The sequence below is a fragment of the Herpailurus yagouaroundi genome, unplaced genomic scaffold (genome assembly GCF_014898765.1).
Source record: "Herpailurus yagouaroundi ecotype Mexico unplaced genomic scaffold, PumYag 140, whole genome shotgun sequence".
Lineage (NCBI taxonomy): Eukaryota > Metazoa > Chordata > Mammalia > Carnivora > Felidae > Herpailurus > Herpailurus yagouaroundi.
In genome coordinates, this window is record NW_024412395.1 from 58,647,921 (window position 1) to 58,671,518 (window position 23,598).

General features: G+C 41.5%; 1 protein-coding gene across 2 annotated transcripts in view; it reads right to left on the reverse strand.

Moving 5' to 3' along the window:
- Positions 1 to 22,221, reverse strand: part of PDE11A (phosphodiesterase 11A) — a 378,310-nt gene extending 356,089 nt beyond the window's left edge. For both annotated transcript variants that reach the window (XR_005790395.1, XM_040475481.1), the window contains exon 1: positions 20,859 to 22,221. Coding sequence is in view for 1 of the 2 variants with exons in the window: in XM_040475481.1 (XP_040331415.1) it covers positions 20,859 to 21,770 (912 nt within the window). In the remaining variant the exon portion in view is untranslated. The remainder of the gene's footprint in view (positions 1 to 20,858) is intronic.
- Between the last annotated feature and the right edge of the window lie 1,377 nt (positions 22,222 to 23,598).

Consider the following 23,598-nt stretch of genomic DNA (forward strand, 5'->3'; position numbering starts at 1 on the left):
GAAAGTAATAGTAACTATCTCATAGAACTCTGTGAGGGTTAAATAAGATAAATACATCTTAGCACAGTGCCTAGTACATATACTCAATAAATGTTATCTATTGCTATTATATTTTCTTTGGTTTGGTTAGTCTAGTTGATATAAGTTCTTGGCCTATATGTTAATCAAAAAACAAATTATAGGGGCCACTGATGCTGTAAGGCTTATAAAATGTAAGGATGAAATTTTACCGGCAGAAGTTTTTTCTTGTGCCATTATAATGTTGAATTTAGTTCACTTAAAGATGCATTTTTGGGGGCGCCTGGGTGGCTCAGTCTGTTAAGCGGCTGACTTTGGCTCAGGTCATGATCTCACGGTCCGTGAGTTCGAGCCCCGCGTCGGGCTCTGTGCTGACAGCTCAGAGCCTGGAGTCGGTTTCAGATTCTGTGTCTCCCTCTCTCTGACCCTCCCCTGTTCATGCTCTGTCTCTCACTGTCCAAAAATAAATAAAACATTAAAAAAATTTTTAAAAAAGATGCATTTTTGGAAGATTTTATTATAAACCTTACAATATCAAGCAATCCTATAGTTGTCGTCTAAGTAATTTATGGAACTATGTGGAGAAAGTAGTTGACCTCTGTAATATTATCATCAATGCTTCCTTTCTACTGAAGCTTTTTGTTTGTATAATTTAAGAATTCAGATCAGAACTTCAAAATAATAAAATCAAAGAGTTAAGTCAGAGGATATCTAACCCATCAAAGTCAGGCAGACATGACTTAAACCTGGTTAGCCTTTGGCAAACCTGAGCTAGTCAGTCCATCTTTGGTTCCCTTGTAGCTTTCCTTTACTCCTCTCAATTCATGAACCTTTCCTGGTCCCATTATTGTTCTTACCATGTGGTAGTTTACCTCTGCTAGTGTTTATTAACTAACTTATTCGCTGATGGACTTTCAAAGATATTTGGAGATTTTTAAAGTTGGAAAAGTCAGAAATACTGAGGGAAATGAAGCTACAATAGTAGAATTATAGATTGTAAAGTTGTTAGTGTGCGGCAGAGAACACTGCCTGATATCTTTTTGCCCACTATTCCTATGTCTAAGGCCTCTCTTGTTCATGTGGACTCATTTGTGTTCTTAGATTGTAATAATTATGCTGAAAACTTTCTTTTTGACTTGAAGACAAAGAGGTTCAGATCCTAAGACATAATAGTTGGCTATATTCTCTACTGCAATTGATGGGAAGACCCAAAAGCAAACCTGAACCCAAATCATTTCTTTCTTAAAGATATCACCCAATGGCTATACCAAGGAATGGCTTATCCCCAACTTTCCCACAGATATATAAAGACATGTTGCTACTCAAATACAGCTCTACTACAAGTCCCCTAGTCTACACCTCCAGTCAGATGGCAGCGTTGAGCCACTCCCTATAACATACTGGAGCGGCCACTGGTAATAGTTGAGTGACTTGGACATGAAGCTCATTCAGCACTAAGCATACCTTGCTAAAAAGGTACTAATTTTACAACTCTTGGGAAGAAGTATTTTGTAAGGTTTTTCCTCTTCCTTTCCACAATTAACATGAAATTTTAGAACTGAAAATCTTAGAAATCATTTTCCTAGCCCTCTCATGTTACATATGAAGATTCAAGCTCCACAGAGAGCAGGTTATCTGCCCAAGTTCTCATGGGTGATGACTGCAGAGCAGACCACATCTGTGTCCCTCTCCTGCTCACAGGCCTTCCATGGTCCATTGTCTTCAAAATGGCTCTTGCCCCATCCTCCTATCTACTGCTATCCAGGATGAACTCCTTGTTGCCTTGTAAACATTCTATGTGGAAATGATTAAGAGCAGAATTAGATAGTTTAGAAGACAGATTCAATAATCTAGGTGAAATATAATGGTGACTTGGACTGGTGATGTGGCAGTAAGGTAGAAAAAAGTAGAAAGACTTGAGATGGCTTTTACAAAGTAAATCAAAAGAACTTTCTGATGGATTTAATATGGTGGGTGAAGAAAAGGTAGGAATCAAAGAGGATGCCTAGATTTCTGGCTTGGGTAACTGAGGCTAAGGAAGATTAGACAGGGGAAGGAGAGTGTTGGGGGATGAGGCAGTAAAAGAATTCCCTCAATGTTTCAGGTAAAATAATCTATTTGAGAGGTGGCATGGCCTATGTGAGAGAGGGAAAAACTCCTCCCCCTTCTCTTGATTCCATGAGGACAGACTTCCCTTAACCTTCCAGACTCCTTGCTCTTCCCTATAGAGGCAGGGTAGAGATTGGCAGGTATAGAGGCAGAGGATGGTAGAGACACTAATTGGGTAAGCACAGCCTCACCCCTTGTTCCCCTTAATCTTCTGGAGTCAGGCTGCCCACAGAAAGTATTCCCCTGCTCTGTTTCTCAATGCTCTAAGTTCCAAAAGGACAGGCCCTTATGTGGTGAGGACTGTGGGCATCTAGCATTGTTGCATCTGGGAGAATAGGTCTACTTAATTCTGGAGGTATTATAAGCCTATAAATACAAGCCCATACCCCAGTATCTGCTCAACAAGTTACAAATGTGATATTTTGATGTCCCGCTTCCTTTTTTGTCGTATCTCTCATCTCAGCCAGCACAGGGCAGAAAAGAGAGATGTTATTTACTGGGTCTTAACAGATCCCAAGAGTGGGAGAAACAGTGATAGAGGAACATAATCACCCTGACTCTGACACTTATGGCCCTGTGGCCTCAGGAGAAGGCCTCAGGGCTTGCTTCTTAATCTACAAAAAGAGGGAAAATAACATAATTCATGAGATATTCTGTAAAAGTGCCAGGTTCAAATTAATATTTAAATAGAGGAATCATTAATTTTAGTTCCAAATGCACCAACAAACGTAAGGATGGAATTTCTACAGAGAAAACAAAAATAACAGACACACTAATATTTCTACTGTAATAATAATTATTATAGCTATTTTACAATACACGTCTCCTTTGGCAAATGGTGGTTTATCAAAGGTGACAGCCAACCAAGAAAAGAAAGAGAAAAAAAAGTAGTCTAATAATCATTTATTCAAGTTTTCTTATTTCAAATCTTGAAAAACTGACCTATTCTTTAGCTTTGTACATTTACAGAGAATTTGAGAATTAGAAATGCATTCATAATAAATGGAAGGGGAAAAATATCTTCTATAAAGCTGGAGTGATTAAAAAGAAATACACTTCCGCACACAAGCCAGGCATTACATTCTGCTAAAAATAATGAAGCAAGATGCAGATGTTAAGGTTCAATGTGGTTTTCAGTCAAGAGAAAACCTCAGCTCTAGGAAACAGGGCCACACAGCTTATAAAGTTTGGTTAACTTTCCCTTTGATGGATTGTCACGGAAGGGCAGCAAGTCCTGTGGCTGAATTTTACAAGTGACTAAGCAGGTTTCAGAGCATTGATACATTGGGGGGAGAAGCAATATAATAACAGAGGTGATTAAATCCCACATGCTTCCTGGTGGATTCAGAAGGATGGAAAATATTTCTTTTCTGTGTACAAAAGGGAAAAAAAGAACCCTGCAGGAGACTTTCACATCAGGAACTTCAGGTTAACAGAGACAGGACCTCAAACAAGCAATCAGCCTGAGAAGTGCTAGCATGGGAACTTCCGTGTTGCCATTGCAAAAAATTCCTGCTGGATACTAAACTAAGAGATACACCAAAGAAATAATATTTATCATTGTTCTGATTTTAATAAAAGCCTGGAAGCTATATACCAAATATTTAAATACCAATTTCCCTGTCACTTGTTCTACTTAGAATGCACTCAACGGGCAAGGTCTTTTTCATATTGCAAGGCATTGTCCCTCATGAAATAAATTACGACCAAGGACCACATGGGGTAGCAGTTTGAAATGTAATTAAAATTGTGTGTTTTAAAAAAATATATTTCATATATGTGATTTTAAAATTACAAAGAAAGATACAGTCACAGGCCACATGGAAGTAAAAAAGGAAACCCGGTTGTTTTCTGAGGGAGTCCTATGAGATTTAAAAATTTGATTTGATGGGGTGCCTGGGTGGCTCAGTGGGTTAGGCATCTGACTTCGGCTTAGGTTATGATCTCTGGGTTCATGGGTTCAAGCCCCACATCGGTCTCTTTGCTGACAGCTCAGACCCTGGAGCCTGCTTGGGATTCTGTCTCCCTCTCTCTCTTCCCCTTGACTCAGTGGAATCTTTTTCTGCATGGGGGTCATTGTATACACTCACATGGATGTTGACTACAGTACAATATTAATAAACTCTTGTCATATACTACATTTAATGTAACCGGCAATAAGGCAGCAGAGGAAAGGGTCAATATCTGCAGGCAGCATGACCTAAAATGAAGCAAAGCATTCCTAAGCTTACTCTTGTATGGAAAAGCAAAGGACTATCCATAGGTGCTTTGAAGTGACAAAAATACACTAGTGCCAGTTGTGGACACCTTCCAACATTCTGAGAAATCACTGATTTCTGCCAACCCTGTGGCCTGAGACTGAGCATCTGAGCCTGGGAAAGGATCACCCACAATCCCAAGTAGGTTTGAGACAGAGAGAGAGAGAGAGAGAGAGAGAGAGAGAGAAGAAGGATTGGCTCGGTTGTGATCATGTGACATTCAGCATCACGTACTACTTGTATTGCAAGACATCACTCGTTTATCAAATTAAAATTTATTAGAAATGTTTGCTTGTCTTGCAGAACAGTCACAGAACAAGTTACTCTCAATCCAAGGTTTAACTGTACTTATTTTCATGTTCTATCCATTTTATGTTAAGGTCAGTAATGCCAGTGAAGGCCAGAAGACAGGAAAAAGAGAAAAAGAATAAGGAAAAGGGGGACAGGCAGGATGAAGGTCAGGGTGGGGGCTGGGGGGAGACCGAAAAGGGAGGAGGAAAAGAGAGGGAAGTTGGGAGGAGCAAGGGGAAGCAATTATTCAAAAAGAAGAGAGGAGTGGAATGCCAGAAAAGAACAAATGGAAAGCATAAGAAAGAAATGGAGAGAGGAAAGGAAAGCCAATGGTTAAGAGGACTCTGAAATATGCTAGGTAAACTTGTTTGTTGATACTATTGTTCCAATGAGCTTCAGAGCAGTAACAATTATGACTGTGATCTCTGTCTTTAGAAATGTCATTTAACTATTTAGCACAACTAGTCACAGATGACTTTAGAAGAACTGCACACTTCTCAAAGGACTCTTTTCTAGGGTAACAATAGATAATCCAAATAAAAATATCTAGAGTTTAAAAAAGAATCTGACAATCTCAGAGGATGCTCCCTGGAAACAAGTACAGACTAGAGAAACATGAATACTTGTGGTTCTTTGGGGGGAAATAGAAATGATAGTGGTATTGGTGCATATGCTTTCATCAAAGGCTTGGTGCTGGGCTCTCCATATACATTAATTTGGTTTAAACGACCATCCCTATATCAGAGAGCTCCCAGTGTGACCTTTTACACTCTCCCTAGTGAATCAATCTACCTTGCCTAAAAGACATCATTACTGCCATTTATATAGCCACATGAAAAGAAGAATACATCTCCTTTGCTAATCACTATTTTCCCAAAGCCCCAGGCCTATTATACTAGTCATAGTTGATACCTTTTTTTTCTCTTGCTCTCACCATCCCAACTTTGCTAAGTCCTCTTCTCTATTGGCAATAGACAAATTGCTTGGTTCCCTGTGCCTTCACATCTCTAACATTCACAGCCTGGACCACAATGGCCTTGTACCTGACTGCCTGGCCTGGAAACCCAACCCATACCTATGTACAAGAAAATGAAAGGACCCTTGGCCTATATATTGGCTTAGCTCAGCATTATCAGCTAAACCCCTGTTCTTAATATAACCTTACAACCTAGTACTAGTACCTAGGCAACTTACCCTAGTGACCAAATTCTCGATGACCATCCTTTTCCTCACTTATTCACATAACAAGCATTTATGGAGCACCTAACTACTACATGCTAGGCACTGTGCCACACACAGGGAGTGGTATAAAGTCATAGCATCTGGCCTCCAAGAGCTCACAGTTTAATGGAGAGAAAGACAGGTGAGCCAAAATTTAAATTACCAAAAATGGAATAAATAGCAAGAGTCATATGGGTAGTGTTATGAAGGCAGGTTGAAAAATAATAAATTTCCATGGAGAGTTTGCAATCCTCATTATTCTTACAGATTAAACCATAGTATAGACATCACCCTGGAATGGCTTTATGGATATGCATCCAGTACAGTCACACTGAGCCTCACGCTAAGAAGGGCCCGCTACACACACACTTGAACTTTACGTTGAATTTGTGTTTTGTTCATGAAGTCTGATGGAGCATGCCCCAGGGGCTCATACAGTCCAGCTTCCTGATGGGTTCTCAGACTCCTGCTCCCTGCCCTGGCCCCATGACCTCTACCTCTTTCCACCCAGGGTTATAACAGGGTCAGGTAGATGGGGTTTGCGATGGGAAAGTATCCACATTCTGCTGTTGCCCTCCATTCCCAGTGAGGCGTGGGCATGGGGATGATGAGAATCAGAAGCCCGCTCTGTCTCGGGGTGGAGCAAGACTCTGGCTGTGTCTGCTGCAGGCTGACAGTACCATAACATGTTCATTCAGCAGCTCTGTGTTGGCCTCTCACCCACCCCTGATCCAGGTATGATGTATGTTCTGGCACAGAGGTTGCAGTCCTTTGGGGTTGTCCATTCATTGTGGGTGGGGGCTGGCTAGCCCGGAGGGATGACTTCCTGACCTCTGTCAAGAACCCCGTTTTGATTTCTCACTGGGTCCACAAATTATACAGCCAGGTCTAGTCCCATCCCTTATAACCCTCAGACCTTTAAGCTTAGAGGCAACAATCTCTTTAGCAAATTTCCTGTCTACAGAGTCCTATTCTCCAACCCATTCTCAACAATGGAAACTAAAACAGCAATGATCCTCTCCCATGTCTTCCAGGTCCCTTCTCCAAAGCCCAGCTAATTTTTCCTCTCAAATCTTGTTGTGGGAAATTAATCATGCACATGAGCTCCAGCCTGTGAACACCAGGGGGACCTGCGGGAGAGGACGGGAGGAGGTCTTACGCTTCAAGCCGCATGCCATGACTGGTTGGCTCTTGGGCTGGGATCCACTCCGGGGTGGGGCTGAGTTATACCTCCCTGCAGATAGGTATGGCCACAAACCCAAGTTCTAGAGTCTAGAATGACAACAAAACCGCAGCAGGAAATAATGTGTGCCAGTTCCAGACCTGACCCACAAATTCTCCCCAGTCATCTGTCCATTTCTCTCTCCCCTCATCTGCCGACCACATGTTGGAAGCCCTGTGCTGCAGGTATGGAGGCACAGGCAGGCAAGACTGACCTCTTGGAGGACAGCTACCCATTAATCAGCAAGAGCTGTGCTGAGCTTCCCAAGAGTTAGAAATAAGTTCCTGTTGTGTTTCCATTGAGTTTGTGAGGCGTATCCATTAAAGCAACTATAGTTACTCTCTTCATAAATACATGTGTGGAAGGTTTTGAAAAATACATAAAAGAAAACACAAAAGAGAAGAGAAAAACAAGCCCACCTCTATTAATGTTCTGGCAAATCATCTGCCAGCTTTTTCCCTGTGCATTATGCCAAGAACTTTTTATTGAGTCCTCACAATGTAACAAACAGCAGGTTAAACACTTTGCATATATAACATCACTTAATTGTTGTCAGGATTAACCTTTTAAGATAGTTATCATTATCTCCATTGTAGGGTGGCAGAAACTAAAAATTGCAGAAGTAAAATATGGTAACTCTCAAGGGGTTCGGACTGGGAATCACATTCAGTCTGTTTCATTCTGAATTCAACCCTCATTCAACCTCATGCTTTTGTTGTTGTTATTATTTCAAGAAAACTGAGATGCTGTTGTTTTATAAATATGCTTTGCTTTGTCCACTTAATATTTTGTGGGCAACTCCCTCTAATTAAATATTCCATTTTATGATGTAAATAATTTATTTATCCAAACATTTAGTTGGATGCTTGGGTTAATAAGCTTACACTATTATAAATAACACTACCATGAGTATTCATATACACAAATACCCATAAAAATTTCCTTGGAATGATCTGGAATTGCTAAATCTGAGGTTATGATTATTTTTTTAATTTTTATTTTGAGAGGTAGGGGAGGGGGGGAGAGAGAGAGAGAGAGAGAGAGAGAGAGAGAGAATCCCAAGCAGCCTCTGTGCTGTCAGTGCAGAGCCCAGTGAGGGGCGCAAACTCACAAACCATAAGATCATGACCTGAGCCAAAATCAAGAGTCAGAGGCAGTACATGTTTATTTCCAAACTGTCCTAAATCAATGATTTCCAAAAGGGAGGGGGAGGATTTGCCTCCAGGCGACATTTGGCTATATCTAAAGACATTATTAATTGTCACACCCGAGCAAGCATCTGGTGTCTAGAGGCCGATTCCAAAGTGTCCAAAATGTCAACAGTGCTGATGTTGAAACACTCATACTACATAATGGTCTCATTAGGGTGTGTCACTCTTGAGACAAAATAAAGGCTACAATAAGGGCTCTTCTATTCATTCAAACATGATTCACCAAGTACCTACTTGGTGAATATGCCAGATACTGTAGTAGGTGCTAAGGTAGCATTCAGGGAGGAGGGTCAGAGCAACAGTCAAGAATAAAAGGAGGAGGTGGAAGTAAACTGTAGCTTCACTTGATGGAGAGAAAGCACATCTATTTCATTTTATACCTTCATATGTTTCCATATCATTCTCATCAAACGACTTCCATATAATTTTGCATTAAATTATACGGTGTCACAAAGCTGCTATAAGAAGTGTTGTTATATTGCTACATACATAGCAATAATAATATTGCTATATTGCTACATACGTAAATGCTTGATCCTTCAAGGTTATCTCTAAGAATAAAATGGTTGTTTCTTCAACAAAAATCCCAAGGTCGTAAGTATAAAACACCCTTACGATGACAGTGGCTCCGCTTTTCCCAGCTGACCTTTTTGTTCTTTAATTTAACAGAGCAGATCATCTCAATTTGGTTAATTCAGAGGTGGAAAAATGTTGTCCTGCCCTTTCCATTTTAAATTAGTAGGCACTCCCTGAGCGCCAGTTCATTTCTGGCTATTCAATGGGAGTCACAGCAGGCATGGAAAAAATAAAGGGACCAGATCAGAAGCTGCTCCTCTGTTTCCTCATTTAAGAAATAGACGGCAGAGAGAGAGGGGAAAGATGCCTTGGATCCCAGCTGAGCTATCAGCCTCCTGGCCAGAGGTTCTGGGTTCCTCAGCCTGTTTGGTCAGTGCTGGACACATTCACTGCCACTGACTCCTCTCCCTAGCTTCTGTGACAACTGATCTCTGGGCTAGGATAAAAAGGAGATGCCATGACTGTCTTGGGCTTTCAGAGCCAGTGCTCAAGAGAGGAAGTATAAGGTGAATCCGACCCCAGTCTCACGTACCTGAAGACAGAAAAAGGAACGAGCCTTAACAGTTGCATAAAGCATATACCCTGTCTCTAAGCAGTTCTCCAAAAGCAAAAAGCAGCAGCAGCTAAGGGGGAAATGTGGATTCTCCATAAAAGTGGCCATTAGAGATGGGATTATAGCTTCACCTTTCCAGAAGAATTTATGCAGAAAAACCTAGACTGGTTTCCTTAGCAACCCTGGAATAATCTTTCCACAATGTCCCAAGCCTACAGTTCTTAATTCCATTACAGCTGTTATTAAAACTTTAAATATGTAATCATGCACATTAAGTTGCCAAATACCCATAAAAACTATTAGCTCACTAAACTGTATACAGCCATTTAAATGAAAAAGGAGCAACATCTAATTTCTTTAAATTGAAAAAAGTAAAGGTTAGACATTCCAACAATCTGATAAATATAGGGGGCATGAGTGCAAGGACAATGCATAGTATAAAATTAACAACACATCCCAAGAGAAAAACATAAAATAAGGAAAGCTTATCTTTTATTTGGTGAATAGTCAACACATTTAAAACAAAACTGTGTCATAGATTCCTCCTAGCCTAATAAATTATTAGAGCCTGATTACAAGCACCATGATTTAGTGTTCATTTACCCTGTAATGGCAGCTGTGACAATTTTTTTCAGTTTACAAATACTAGACCCAAATACTGTCATTTAAAAAAATCTTTAGGATTTCAAGAATAGAAGTACGAATGGTCAATCTGGAGACTTTATGGGAGAATTTATAGCACAGAAACCCAATTCATACTTTTGGGATTACATATTATACTAGAAAAATAGGCATATTCGTCAGTTGTAAAAAAAAAATTATGCTCGTCAAATGAAGAATATGTATTATGACAAGTAAATCCTGACAGTCTAAAGTAAATTTAATGCATTTGATTACCTTACATTTTAAGTTAATCATTACCTATGCATAGGCATTATATACATACGGTATTATCCTAAAATACACCTGTGATTTGTTTTAATCCAGTAGAATACTTAGACATGGAAATGGTTGTCTTGAAGGAGGAAGGTTATGCTCACAGATCCCTAAACACAGGTGGCACGGCACACCATGCAGAGACACATGGGGACAGACCAGGGTCAGGCAGGAGGCAGAAAGGGAGAGGGCAGAACATGGTCCAAAGCCTTTATTGGGGTTCCCTCAGGAAGGAATGGAGGAGGCAGGGTAGGTTCCCTGGGTCAGTTTAGGATTGGACAGTTTGAATAATTTTGGTAGGCTCTGGACTATGGCGGGGGGGGGGGGGGCGGGGCGGGGTGGTAAGGTGTCCAGTACCTAGCCCTGTCCAGTACTTTGGCCTAAGCAGAGGAATTTTGGCTTGGCCTGTGAGAGTTTGATTAAGGAGATTGTTGGGAAAGTACATTCTGGGTTGGTTGGTTTGCACATCACAGGTGCACTTGCAGGGGCGTCCTTTGCTCTATGAATTAGTTACCCCTGAGAGGAGCAGTATCTGAGCCCCCAAAACCAGAACATCAAAAATATGGAAAATAAGAAAATACAGTCAATATAGGTACTACCATATTTTAAATCAAAGTTCTCCTTTCATGCACAAGGACATTTCCAGAGCCAGGCCCTGTGATTAAGGCCTGCTGGACTCTGCATTTAAAAAGGTGAATACAGTCTTACATTTCTGACTTTATCCTTTTGAATATTCTTTCCCGTTATCTCATTAGAATCTAATGTTTGATTTAATAATTAGATCCTTTTGAAATACTATGGGGCCGATATGTCTGGACATATTATCCCTATGTTACAGCTGAAAACACTAAGGTAGAACTGGGAATAGAACACAAGATTCCTATCTCGAAGTCTGGAGCATGTTCTATTACAGGCTGATGGCTTTCACAGTTTCCACAAGATGATTAGTAATTGATGAGTTCAATTCTCAAATAAATGGGCCTCATCAGATTGTTTATGGGGAAAAGTCCCATCAACTAGACCAGTGTCTCTCTTTCCTGTTAGAGGTGTGTTTGGTCCAGGCTGTCTCCTATGGAGTTTCTTCTGGAAAATAGCATATTGGGAATAAACAAAATTACTTGGACATAACAAGACAGTCAAATACCAATATGGCATTCTGAACTCATTTCCAACAGATTTCAATCACCATTTTCTATATACTGGTGAAATTCAGTGTTCAAATAAAGATGGATACTCCTACTTGACTTGGTCTCTACACACACTTACATTCCTGGTGAGTAAACTAATATCCTGTTGACTCTGGATATCCCCATTTGGCTCTCCAAATGCTCTTGCTCTGCACTACTCTGTTCTGTGCCAGGAGGCTGACTCCAATGAACTGCTTTGCCAGGGAAGGCTTCCTTTGCCTTCTTGGTTTCAACCAACCCTGGGTTCAACCAATGAGTGACGTTGACAGGAGAAGAGGGTGTGAAGAGGGTAACATTTCCTGGCTCCCTCTCATCCAGGTCATGTTCATCAGTGGCTGAGTTCCTCTCCCTCAGGCCATAGCTCTGGCTGGGCGGCCCCTCTCCCATAGCTTTAACTCTCTCTCAGGTTCTGGTAGTTGCACCCCCTTCAGATGTAGGTTCATTTCTACATAACGAGAGTAGTTGTATTGTTTACCATTAGAGACCTCATCACTTCAGCTGGGAGGAGGCATGGGGGAGAGGTGTAGCAACCAGCCCCACTTACAGGGGATAACTATAGGGAACAGAAGGGAAAGAGATGGCTCTCACTTGGACATGCCACATGGACATCTAATAGCTACATCTTGGAATGAGTAGTTCATAAATGTAACCATCTCAGAAACTGAATTTTTTGAGATCTTTTGAGAGTATGTGAAACATAAGAAATGTAATCAATAAACTTGAAAGTGCAATGTTCCTGAAAAATAAATAATTGCAAGGTTGGCCAATGTAATCTCTCATGTCTGAAAAGATCTTCAGAGAAAAATTCTAACATTTGCAAGACCTTATGCTGGAAGGAGTGTTCTACCTTCAAGAAGTTACACTGCATCAATGGGGGTAATCATGAGAAAACTAGAAAATTCAGTTAGCCAGAACAGTCATGCTCCATCCTCTGCTTTTGCCTAGAAGAAGCTGGCAGTGGGTTGTTGCTAGTTTAAGTGTTTGGTTAATGGCAGTCTGCTTTCTCCATAGTTTCACATGGAATAAAGTAAAATTTTTAAAATGAACAAACAAAAACAAAGAGGGTGGGGAGACAGGGGTGCAGCAATTAATATGAAGATTTGATTAATGCAGACAAGCAATTCAAATAATTAACCAGTTATCTGGGCTTCACAAGCCTTATTTTTAAAAAATCTACAAAACAAGGTCTAAAGAGTAAAAGATGTGCTCAGAGGATGTACTCCTGGTTTAGCTATATATATGGCCTGCACAGGCTGAACTCTGTGCTTAGAAGTGGTTGAACTGACCACATGAAGGGTATAATTACTCAGTTGAACAGATTTGCATTAATCCCTATGTGATCTACCATAGCAAATGTGAAATGAAGAAGTTATGATCTTGATCTTGAGGAGTTCACAGTCAAGACGTCACATGGTATCCAAATGGTTCTAATAGTATGAAAATAGAAAGAAGCACATTAAAGCATTACAGAAGATCAAAGGAGGGAGAAATCATGTCAGTTTGGGTGGGATGGGGCAGGGATTAGCAAGAGCTTCGTGAAGAGGGGCCTAGAGGGCTGAGAAGACTTCAACTGACAGAGAAAAGGAGAAGGCAAAGGGACAGATGTGAGTGTGCATACAACAGTTAGTGGTCTGTAGAGGTCACATGGAGGGGTGGTGGGTGGGCATAAGGCTCTCCAAAGATCTCCATTTGAACCCTAGCTCTCACATTTGCCAGCTGGGTAACTCTGAGCAAACTACTCAACTCTTTCAAGCCTCAGTTTCTCCTTTTGTAAAATGGTGTTGGTAATAGCTACCTCTGGGGATTGTTGAGAGGTGTCAAAGAGACAATGCTTGCTAATGACCTAATGCCTGGCTCATAATTAGTGCTCCATTAATAATAGAGTTATTGTTAATCCACAGAAGAGCATCCCTTTCCCTTCTATCATTATGTTTAAATTCTTAAAATCTGACACCCTTAAAAAGCTCAAAGCTTCCTCATTTTTTTCATTTAGATAACAAAGATTTCTTGTACTAAATTTGCAACAGCCTAAAGCTATATTTTATGATAGGAAATATAATTTATCATTAACGTATAAACCACACTGTTCAGTCGTTGAAACCAACCAATTAATAAGAAACCATTGGAATTATAGAAAATACACCTTTTTTAATACCAGGAAACTTTCTTTACTATTTTAATCCCCAAAATAAATGAAAATAAATTTAGCCTGAATGCCTATAAATTCCCTGGAACCAAAGTTTCTCCTAAAATATTAGAAGCCCAACCCACTCTCTTATGACTAAACAGCTTCTTTTATGATTCAAATTCCACTTTCCAAAAGAATGTGGTTATACTGCAAAACACCACCCTTAAAATAAGTAACTAAAGTAGCAAGTAGTGGACGTCAAGGATCTTATTGACTTTCCTGTAAAACAACTCAAAGCTATTTCAGAGGAAAGCTTCATATGACTTTTCAACACTATATTAAACATGGAACACTAACTTCCAAATTAAGCCAGCCTTGTAAATAAACAGGTGACCCAAACCTCAGGAACCAAAATAAATTGGTCAGATTAGTAAACATTTAGCTTATGGGCTGGGAAAAAATTAAGTTAACCTTAAATTACCTCCCCATGATTCTGTAGGAACTGTACTTCTCTGTAATCTATCCTCATGTAAGAGCAGCAAATGCAATTTGTCACTCTGTTTATCATGATCATGTGTCTGTCAGGAAAAGGGGCTGAAACAGCAAATGTTTCCTGCTTCAAGAGCAAAATCAATTCTGGTTCTGGGCTAGTGAACATGTTTGTGGGCTTAGGGGAATTTTTAAAACACTGTGCAAGGCTGAAATAAGAATTCATAAAACTCCTTTTAAGACTAGTGGTGGGGTGGGATCAACATCTGCCTTTTAAGCAAACCTCAGCAATTTAATCACAGGACCATAGACCCATGTCTGTCAGCACTGGCTCATCAGGGAAGGAAGCATATTCCTCACTGAGTTTTCCAGACACATGAAATTAATCCCTTCTGAAGCCAAACACATTTAAATGTAGTTATTTCAGTGGAGATTATTCTAAAATGAAATTCAATGAAAGTGAATTTTAAAAAATCATTATTTATATTCTTATTTAACATATATATGTATATATACATATATATATAACAAATATACCCATATAGTAGAATGCATTCTTAAATAGAACTTTGTGTATAATTTTTATTTGTTTTCCATCTCTTCTCTTCAAGGATAAGCTATCAGCTCTCCCTTCTTATGTTATGAGAAAGCACAGCAAGAGTTGAATGACAAAATATGGAGAAAGAGTAGTCCTGGCAGAAAGGATGAAAAGCCCGGAAATAGAAAAGCACAATCCAGGCAATGAAAACGGCACATAATTTAATTAGGATGGAGCTGAAAGGAAGCAGTAGACACTAGCTGGAATAAAATTCAACTTCTCCACCTAATACACAAAATGACTCCGACTCAGGACCAGTTTCATGGACATGTGACTGGTGCAGTTGCATACGGGCCCCCGGCTTCAGGTTTAATGCTGTGCTGTACGAAACTCTTAATCTTTACCTTTGAATTTGTGCTAACTGAAGTCCAATGGAACAGTGGCATATGAGCTCAGACCTTGGAGTCTTGGCTCACACTCAGTCTTCCCTCCCACTGCCTTCCCAGGACTGGTGCTTGGTCATATATCCATGCTCTGTATGTCCCGGGCCTCATCTGGCCTACCGCCTACCACCTACTCACCCCTCCCTTGACACCAGGGGTTACAACCAGGTCACATTAGTTGAGTGAGGAGCCCACACCCTACATCTGCCATGCCCTACAACTGCCCTCTGCTCCTCGTTGGGGTCTGGGTGGGAGCATGGGGAGGGTCAGGTGCATGCCCCATGCCACATTGGGAGGAGCAAGGCTGTGGTCATCCCCACCCAAAGCTGGCAGCATTATGACCAAGTGGCAGGCAACTCAATGAAGAGTTCTTACCTACCCCCAATCCAGGTACAGGGTTTTTCAACATGGAGCTTGAAATCACTAGGGGGTTGCATGGCTGCTGTGGGATAAAGCAGCAGGTCCTTTAGAAGAGAAGATTAACTTCGCCACCTCCAACCAGGCTCCTGCTTTACCTACCACTTTGCACCACACTCCACAAATTATGTAGCTGGCTCTACTTAGAATCTTTACTCACCAAGCTTTTTTTCTTGTTACTGATAACAGAGTTAAGCTTCTCCACATCACCCAGGTTATTATCAACTCCCTCCCTTCTAGCCCAAATCCACACTTGCAGAACATCTTCCATCTGTCCCCTGCTGCCCATTCCCACGGTTCCTGCTTTAGTTCAGCTGTTCATCATGGCTCTACTAGACCATCATAATAGACTCCTAATTATTATTATTTTTTTCCTAGAGAGAGCAAGAGCAGGGGAGGGGCAGAAAGAGAGGGTGAGAGAAAATCCCAAGCAGGCTCTGCACTAATACCACAGTGGGGCTTGATCCCACAAACTGCAAGATCATGACCTAAGCCGAAATCAAGAGTCAGACGCTTAACCGATTGAGCCACCCAGGCACCCCACAGCTTTGAGCCTCCCCCTGTTCAATCCATTCAGCCACTGACACCAAGGTACCAAAAACACCACTCTGATCCTACTAAAATGTCTTTAAGGGCTCCCTGTAACTGTTAGTCACTGACTAACCAACTGTTAATGAAATTCAAATTCTTTAGTCAGGCATTCAAGGTTCTTTCTTCTTTTGCCCTCATGCTACTTTTGCATATTCAATCTACAGCATGGGCAATATTTTGTCCAAATTAAAGCACTCACTGTCCCCTGTACACATTTTGTGCTCGCTCATTACTGTGTCTCTGATGCCATTTTGCTACACCTGGATCACTCCCGCCAAACCCACAACCATCTCCAATGGTGAAATCTAACCCCTTTTTCAGCTTGAATGGCATCTCCTCCATGAAGTCTTCCATCATGAGCCCAATCATAATGTGAATCCATTGTCTACTGAGACTAGTCATTTAGTTTGTAACATTTATTAAGTATAGTGCTTGGTATTTATTTGTGTATAGTATATGCCTCTCAACTATAAGCATTGGGAGGGCAAAAAACATGTTCTCTCACCTCTGTATGCTCGCAGTCCCCCTACCCAGGCTTTAGGTATAATGGAGCTCAGTGTATGTTTGCTGGAACTAACAAATAAGTAAATCTGTTGTGTAAACAGATCAGGTTTTCTGAAAGCCTGGCACACCTGTAACCCTGCTGCGTCATCCCCTTTCCTCCTCCCAGTTCACCTAACAAAACATCCTGGCTGCTTTTCAGACCCAAAGCCCATCAAACACCTGTATCATCATTATCAACACCAACAAAAATATCATCTCACACTTTTTATTAATGTTTAAAGTGCTATATTCTGAATGCTTAGAATAATCTCAAAGAGAACACCTGTTACTTGAGTGCTCTTATTTTCAACCTCTTGAGGGCAAGTTTTTCATTACTATATTAAAGTGGGCTGTTTAATAACTTATAACTGTCAGGGAAAAAAGGTAAATTGTAGTCACTATGATCCATACTGGATACTTAAAATGAATTTTTTTCCACTTGCAATTTTTTCTTCTAATTTCAAGTCTGTTTTTCTAAATGTTTATTTATTTATTTATTTATTTATTTATTTATTTATTTATTTATTGAGACACACACACAGAGTGGGGGAAGGACAGAGGGAGACAGGGAAAGAGAGAATCCCAAGCAGGCTCTGCACTGTTAGCATGGAGCCCAACGCAGGGCTCAATCTCACAAACCATGAGATCATGACCTGAGCCAAAATCCAGAGTCAGACGCTCAACCAACTGAGCCATCCAGTGCCCCAAGTCTTTTTTTTAGGACTAATTGAAGAAGTAATGAAAAATAATGAAATAAACTAAGGAGGGTATTTTTGCTGTCAAAACTTTTATTCAACGTTAGTTTTCATTAGTCTATTCTTGACTCCAGAATTCTATGCTTATTATCATGATTTCATTAGTATCTTTAATGCCTTTCTCTCACCCATATTGTGAACCCAAGAGGATCATCAGTCTAATTTTCAAATGATTAAATTTTTAAACTCTGTATGATAAAAAATTTTTACTTCCTGAAAAATAAAAAGAACACTAGTTGAATCTGAGCAAGAAACACCTTAAAAACATACTAGGTAATAAAATATCAGAGGGAATGGTTATATTTTTACAAAGAAACTTCAGAATGTTCATGTATTATCAGAATTACAACAACATCATGATAAAAGAACATGCATTTGAAAGGTTGTCAGTTTCCATTCATAGAAAAATCTGTAAGAGTCAGAAATGGAAAGGATGGGGAAAAATGCTAAAATGTAGGAAGGAGGCAACATTAATACAACTCCATAAAAAATCTATATAGTGTGAGTTCCTTAAAGGCACAAAGTATAATACTCTTGATAGGATAGGATAGGGTCAATCATGTGTTATCAATCACATTTAGAGAAATGTAGAAGGGTAGATATTTCTATATTCCTCAAATGTAAAGACAGTTCTAAAATACTTAATTTAAGAATAGAACATGGCTCAGGGAAAGAGTAGGTTGGTCAAAATGTGCTGAGTCCACATCTCAGTCCCAGATAAGGAGAAAAACAACTGAAAATGAGATAAAGAAAAAGAATTCTAGTAGACTTGTGTCATCATTATCATCATAAATTGATACCATTTCCTGAGTAATTGCAATGTGGCAGGTACTGTTTTAGGGGCTGTAATGCAATATTCATTTTATTTTCCAAATAATTATCTTATCTTTGTCACATACATGTTCTTATTCCCATTTTGCAGGTAAGAAAACTGAGACTCAGAGATTAAGAAGTTCTCCCAAAGGGGCACCTGGGTGGCTCAGTTGGTTGAGTGTCTGACTCTTGATTTTGGCTCAGGTCATCATCTCCCAGTTGTGAGATCAAGCCCAGCATCCAGCTCCATGCTGACAGTTGTAGAGCCTGCTTAGGATTCTCCCTCCCTCTCTCTCTCTCCCTCTCTCTCTCTCTGTGTGCCCCTCTCCCTCAAAATAAATAAATAAACATTAAAAAAAAAAAAAAGAAATTCTCCCAAGGTCACACTAATGGTGACTGTAGTGTATCATAATAAACCAAAAAAAAAAAAAAAAAAAAAAGTAGTTTTTCTGAAGAAAAGTGGCATTAAAAAAATGAAAAAACACACCAGGTTAAAAATACAGAAATATACAGTAGAAGCCAATGGTGAAATAAAAGAGAAACTCTCTGTCCAGGATGAAATGAAGACCAGGCATAACCCAGATCTCCAACTCAGCCTATATAATACCTTCCCTTATGTTCCCTTTGCCAGTCCTCCCAACAACCTGGTCCTCTTTACAGCTATTGCTACCACCCTGGGGACTTTCCCACTGTCAGTTTCCAAATATCAAAGGCAACTTTGCTTTACACTCTGCCTTCAGAGTACAAATAGGGCCCAGAAGAAATATCAGCTGTTGAAAATCTGATTTTCTGTAACTCTGACAACACCTCTAGCCACAATTCTAGGCAGCAGGAAGACAAGTAAACTGCTGAGGAAGCTGGAATTCTGCTCCTGAAGAAAAGGCAGTTATGTGAACAGTCTTAAATACAAGTTAGGAGTTGAAGGAGAGCAAGAAATAAAAGCTACAGAAATGGGAAAATATCAACTGGGGAAGAATAAGAAAAGTAAAGGCAATGAAGAGAATAGACTGCAATTCCAAGCTCTAACAAGTGTCATCCAACTAGGAAGGGATTTTTTTCTTTTTTCTTTTTTTTTTTTAGCCCAAGCTCACAAGAAGAATGTGGAAGTAATGGGAAACAAAAGACTGTGATTGTTCAACTTCTTACAGAATCTTCACCATAAAGATTGTTAAATGTTTTCACTTCTTTCTATTGCTTTCCAAGATTATAGAGAAACAGACACTTGCGAAAGTTCATTCATTGGTTGCTTGACCTAAAACTATCTCTTCAAGAAGGATATAATGAATAACACACCTAATCAATAACAAAAGGTGAATGAAAATGGTTATTTTGACTGGCATCCCTTACTATGAAAGTGTTATACTGACAGACATCATAAAAAATGTGAAACTCGGTTTTAGTACAAGCTAGTCAATTTTCTATGTAAAATGGTCAACTTTCAGATAAAATAAAGTTTTACCCTCAGTGCCCCTCCCACCACTTCTGCTATTCTGATCAACAGCAACCAAACTCTCGAGAAACAGGTGGCTCTATTAGATGCTGGAAGACGTGCTCATCAAATGACCACAAAATTTTCATAACCAAGGCTAAGAACTTTCAATTCTTATGAACCCCGAAAAGTCTCATAGAAAGTACATCCAGTTTATCACGTTCAGTGAATAGATACTGAAGAATCAGAACTGACTAGCTTTCAGATCTGGTACCTAGTATCACGTTCAAATCACTATGAAAATGAAACGCTTAGAAATACCAGCAAACAGCATGTTGTGTTTCCTTTTCCACTTGAAACTAGCATGTGTACCCTACTGACTGCCTTTGGAATTGCTAAAAAATTATCAATTTTTGTTCATTTCACAAACTAAAAGCCTACTTGTTCAGTCCTATCAAAAGCTGGCTGCAGATAATGCTGTATTCAAACCCAAAGATAAATAATCCCTCTATTTTGTCCAGCCTCTCTAAACTCAGTAACAGAAACAATTAAAAAGCCACAAATAAGCCAGAGGCCCATTCTTCCCCTGATTTTCTTCCTCTTTTCCTCTTCCTCCCTACCTTGAAATGCATGCAACTTTAAGCTAGGTAAAGGGATGTGAAAATAGTTCTAGTTCAGTACTCTGTTCCCTGTCCAACCCTGAAAGAGAATGAAATTTATTACAGTCCCAAAAGACATCAGAGACACCAACATGCCATTTTCTTCAGACTAACACTACTATTCTGGAGTAGACACTTTTTCCTAGCACCTCACAAATCCGTTCTAAAACCATACACTGATATTCTTAAGGACAAGGAATCTTGACAGAGAAACATGTGATATTACTGACTGCAAAATGTAGTCCTTGTGATATATGAAATGTTTACAAGCCCTGTGGGTTAGGAAAAGACCATTATATCAACGATGGTGTAGTAACATTCTAACTGGTCTAAACTCAGAAGGAATTTAAAAGTAGCAAGATTAGTGCTGTAAAGAGTCTAAATTAATGTGTTCCTGGATGCCAAGGGGTAACAGAAGGTTTAGCTTCCAAGCCAGTGGGGCTCTGGAAGGGGGACAATGCAAAGTCCTACCTGGTAGGCATCAGGAATGTTGACCGTTTCTCCATGCTCCCCGACATAGCCAATAATGCCTTTGCCCCAGGGGACCTGCACTTCGTTTGAGTTCTCTGTGCTGCTGCAGGGCAGCAGTGGGGTTCCTGCATGCACATCAAAGAATTTGGAGACCAAGCTCTTCTTGCCAGCAGCTGCCCCTTCCACCAGGAAGAGAGAGCAGCGGTCAGCGTCCACCATGAGGCAGACAAAGATGAGGATCTTGTAGCTCAGGCTGGTAAGGTCAAGGTCATTGGAGATATCCTTGACCAGTTCCAGGAAGAACTGACGCTCATTATGCTTTTTGAGGTGGCACTTGTAGTCCATGGCCGTAGGGGGGTACTGAGGCAGATTCACCCTGGATTCCAGCAGGGCACTGAGAATGTGGGCTGTGGTGGGGGGCAGGGAGCTGGCCTTCCGGAGAAGTGCCCTCCGCCGCACACTGCTCAGGGGCTCCTGGGCCCGGGAGGTCACCTGTTCATCGTAGGTCCTGTTCACGTGGATGGCCTTGGAGCGAGCAAAACTCTTCCTTAGCTCTTTCTGAGAAGCTCTCCGCTGCAGGCTCCCATCGCCCCCGCTGCCACTGGCCCAGCTGGGACTCAGGGGAACCCCACCACAGTCCCCGCCGCCCAGAGTGGGCTGGCTGTTGGCAGAGCTATTTGGTCCAGGGCCAACACCAACACTGCCGCTGCGTCTGCCACCGCTGTGAGCCAAGCTGTTGGTGCTGGCCACTGCGGGCCTCGGGCCTACAGCCCCCTGACTCTCACTGTGTCTCTGCAGCCACTTCTCCACCATCTCCTGCTTCCCCTTCCGCATCAGGTAATCTTCAAATAACTCTGGGTGTCTGTCCAGGAAAGTTTCCACTTCCCCAAAGTCCAGGTGTGAGGCCGTCATGGTCCCAGACACAGCTTCACTGCCACTCTATGCTTGGACCTAATGTTTACCTACCCCAGCCCTCTAGCTGGTCCAGCACATGTCTGTCCCCACCAGTATTCCCAGTTCGGTGAGAGATTCTGCTGAGCACTGGAATCTCAGCTGGGAGGTGCCCCTTCCTTCGGGCTCAGAGAGTGGCTGGCAAGAACCCCACCCCCTCGCCCTGCTACTCCTGCTTCGCACAGGTGCCCCCCACTGAGCTGTTGCCGTGGCCACAGTTCCCGTCTGGAAACCCGGAGCTATCGCTGTTCGTGCTCAGGCTGCTGCTGCTGCCGCTGCCGCTGTAACCGGATGAGTGGACCACTGTGAAAGGGAGGTAGGGCAGGACACGCCCCTGAGTGAGGCACGGAGCCCGGAGGGAGGGAAGAGGTGGGAGGAGGGAGGCTCCGGCGCCCGGACCAGCCAAACTCCACCGCCCAGGATGCCAGGCGGTTCCTGGAATATTCTCTGGACCGCCGGAATCGGAGTCCGGGAAAAGGGCCGACTCCTGATTGGAACACGATTAAAGGGGGAAATGCACCTTGTTCCTTCCCCCTCCTCCTTTCCTTACCTCCCTAGCCCTCCCAATTCCCCACCCCTTAATCCTCCCGGCGTTTCCAGGAGGCCCCAGGGGAGCCCAGTGGGAGCCCAAGTACACGGAAAGTGTTGGTGTTTTGCAGGGATCAGACCCAGAAGCTGACTCCAAGGAAATGAGGATGCTCAGAGACAGGGAAGATTATTTTCCTGTGATGCGACTGTGCACTGTTGGTTCCTAGGATTCCTGGGACTGCCCACTAATACTGCCCAGCTCCTTGTGGGCTTTCAGTAAATATTAATGGAACTGGATTTCCCCGAAATTAGCAAGTGAAGTTTCCCATCTGACTTACGACTTTAACCAAATTCATGGACCTGACTGAGGAAGTGGAGAAAGGTGGTACATGCAGGGAGGGTGTAAAAATACAGCCCCTTGGATTAGGCGGACACTGCCTAGCAGGGGGCACATAGCAAGGTGGGCTTCAGGGCCTCAGGGGGCTTCTTTCCAAGCCAGTCCTGCATACTGGGTGGTTTCTCTTCTTTTCACGAATGACCTACCATCTCTTCCTTCTTTCTCCACTCAGTCTGGCAAAGCCACCAATGCTTCCTTTACTCCCAACACCCTAGGTCTTGTGGGCAAGGATTTCTCTTCTGTGAGAGGCTTTTCTTTCTACAGACCCAGGGATGTTCCAGATATGGCTTGTCTCTGCTAGCTAGACTGAGAATAACATCAAGTTTCCCTTGGGGCTTTTCTAAACCTAGTGGTTAAATATAGGTGATTTCCCAGGAAAGAATGGCAGGCTGATTACACTTTCTTGATGCTCAGAGGTCTCCTCTTTTGTGAGAAGCAAAAGCAGACTAGGAACTATCCAGTTCCCTCTGACAGCAGGACAATCTAGATGTGCTCTTACAGAATGCTAGCAATTAGGGTAATAGAATAAAGAGCTAAGTAGTGACTTTTTACAGTTTTCCACATGGCAGGCTTATACGGGTGACTTACACGGTAAGTAAAGATTACTGCCAGAAGATGTCCTCAGAGCTACGAAGACAAAGTGTATCAAGCACTTACTATGTATTGATCACTTTATTATTTTTTTCTTAAGTAGGCTCCACACCCAACATGGGGCTTGAACTTATGACCCGGAGATCAGCATGCTGTACCTACTGAGCCATCCAGATGTCCCAGCACTGATCAGTTTATTTTATTATTTTTTTAATGTTTATTTTTGAGAGGGAGAGTACAAGCAAGGGAGGGGCAGAGAGAAAGGGAGAGAGA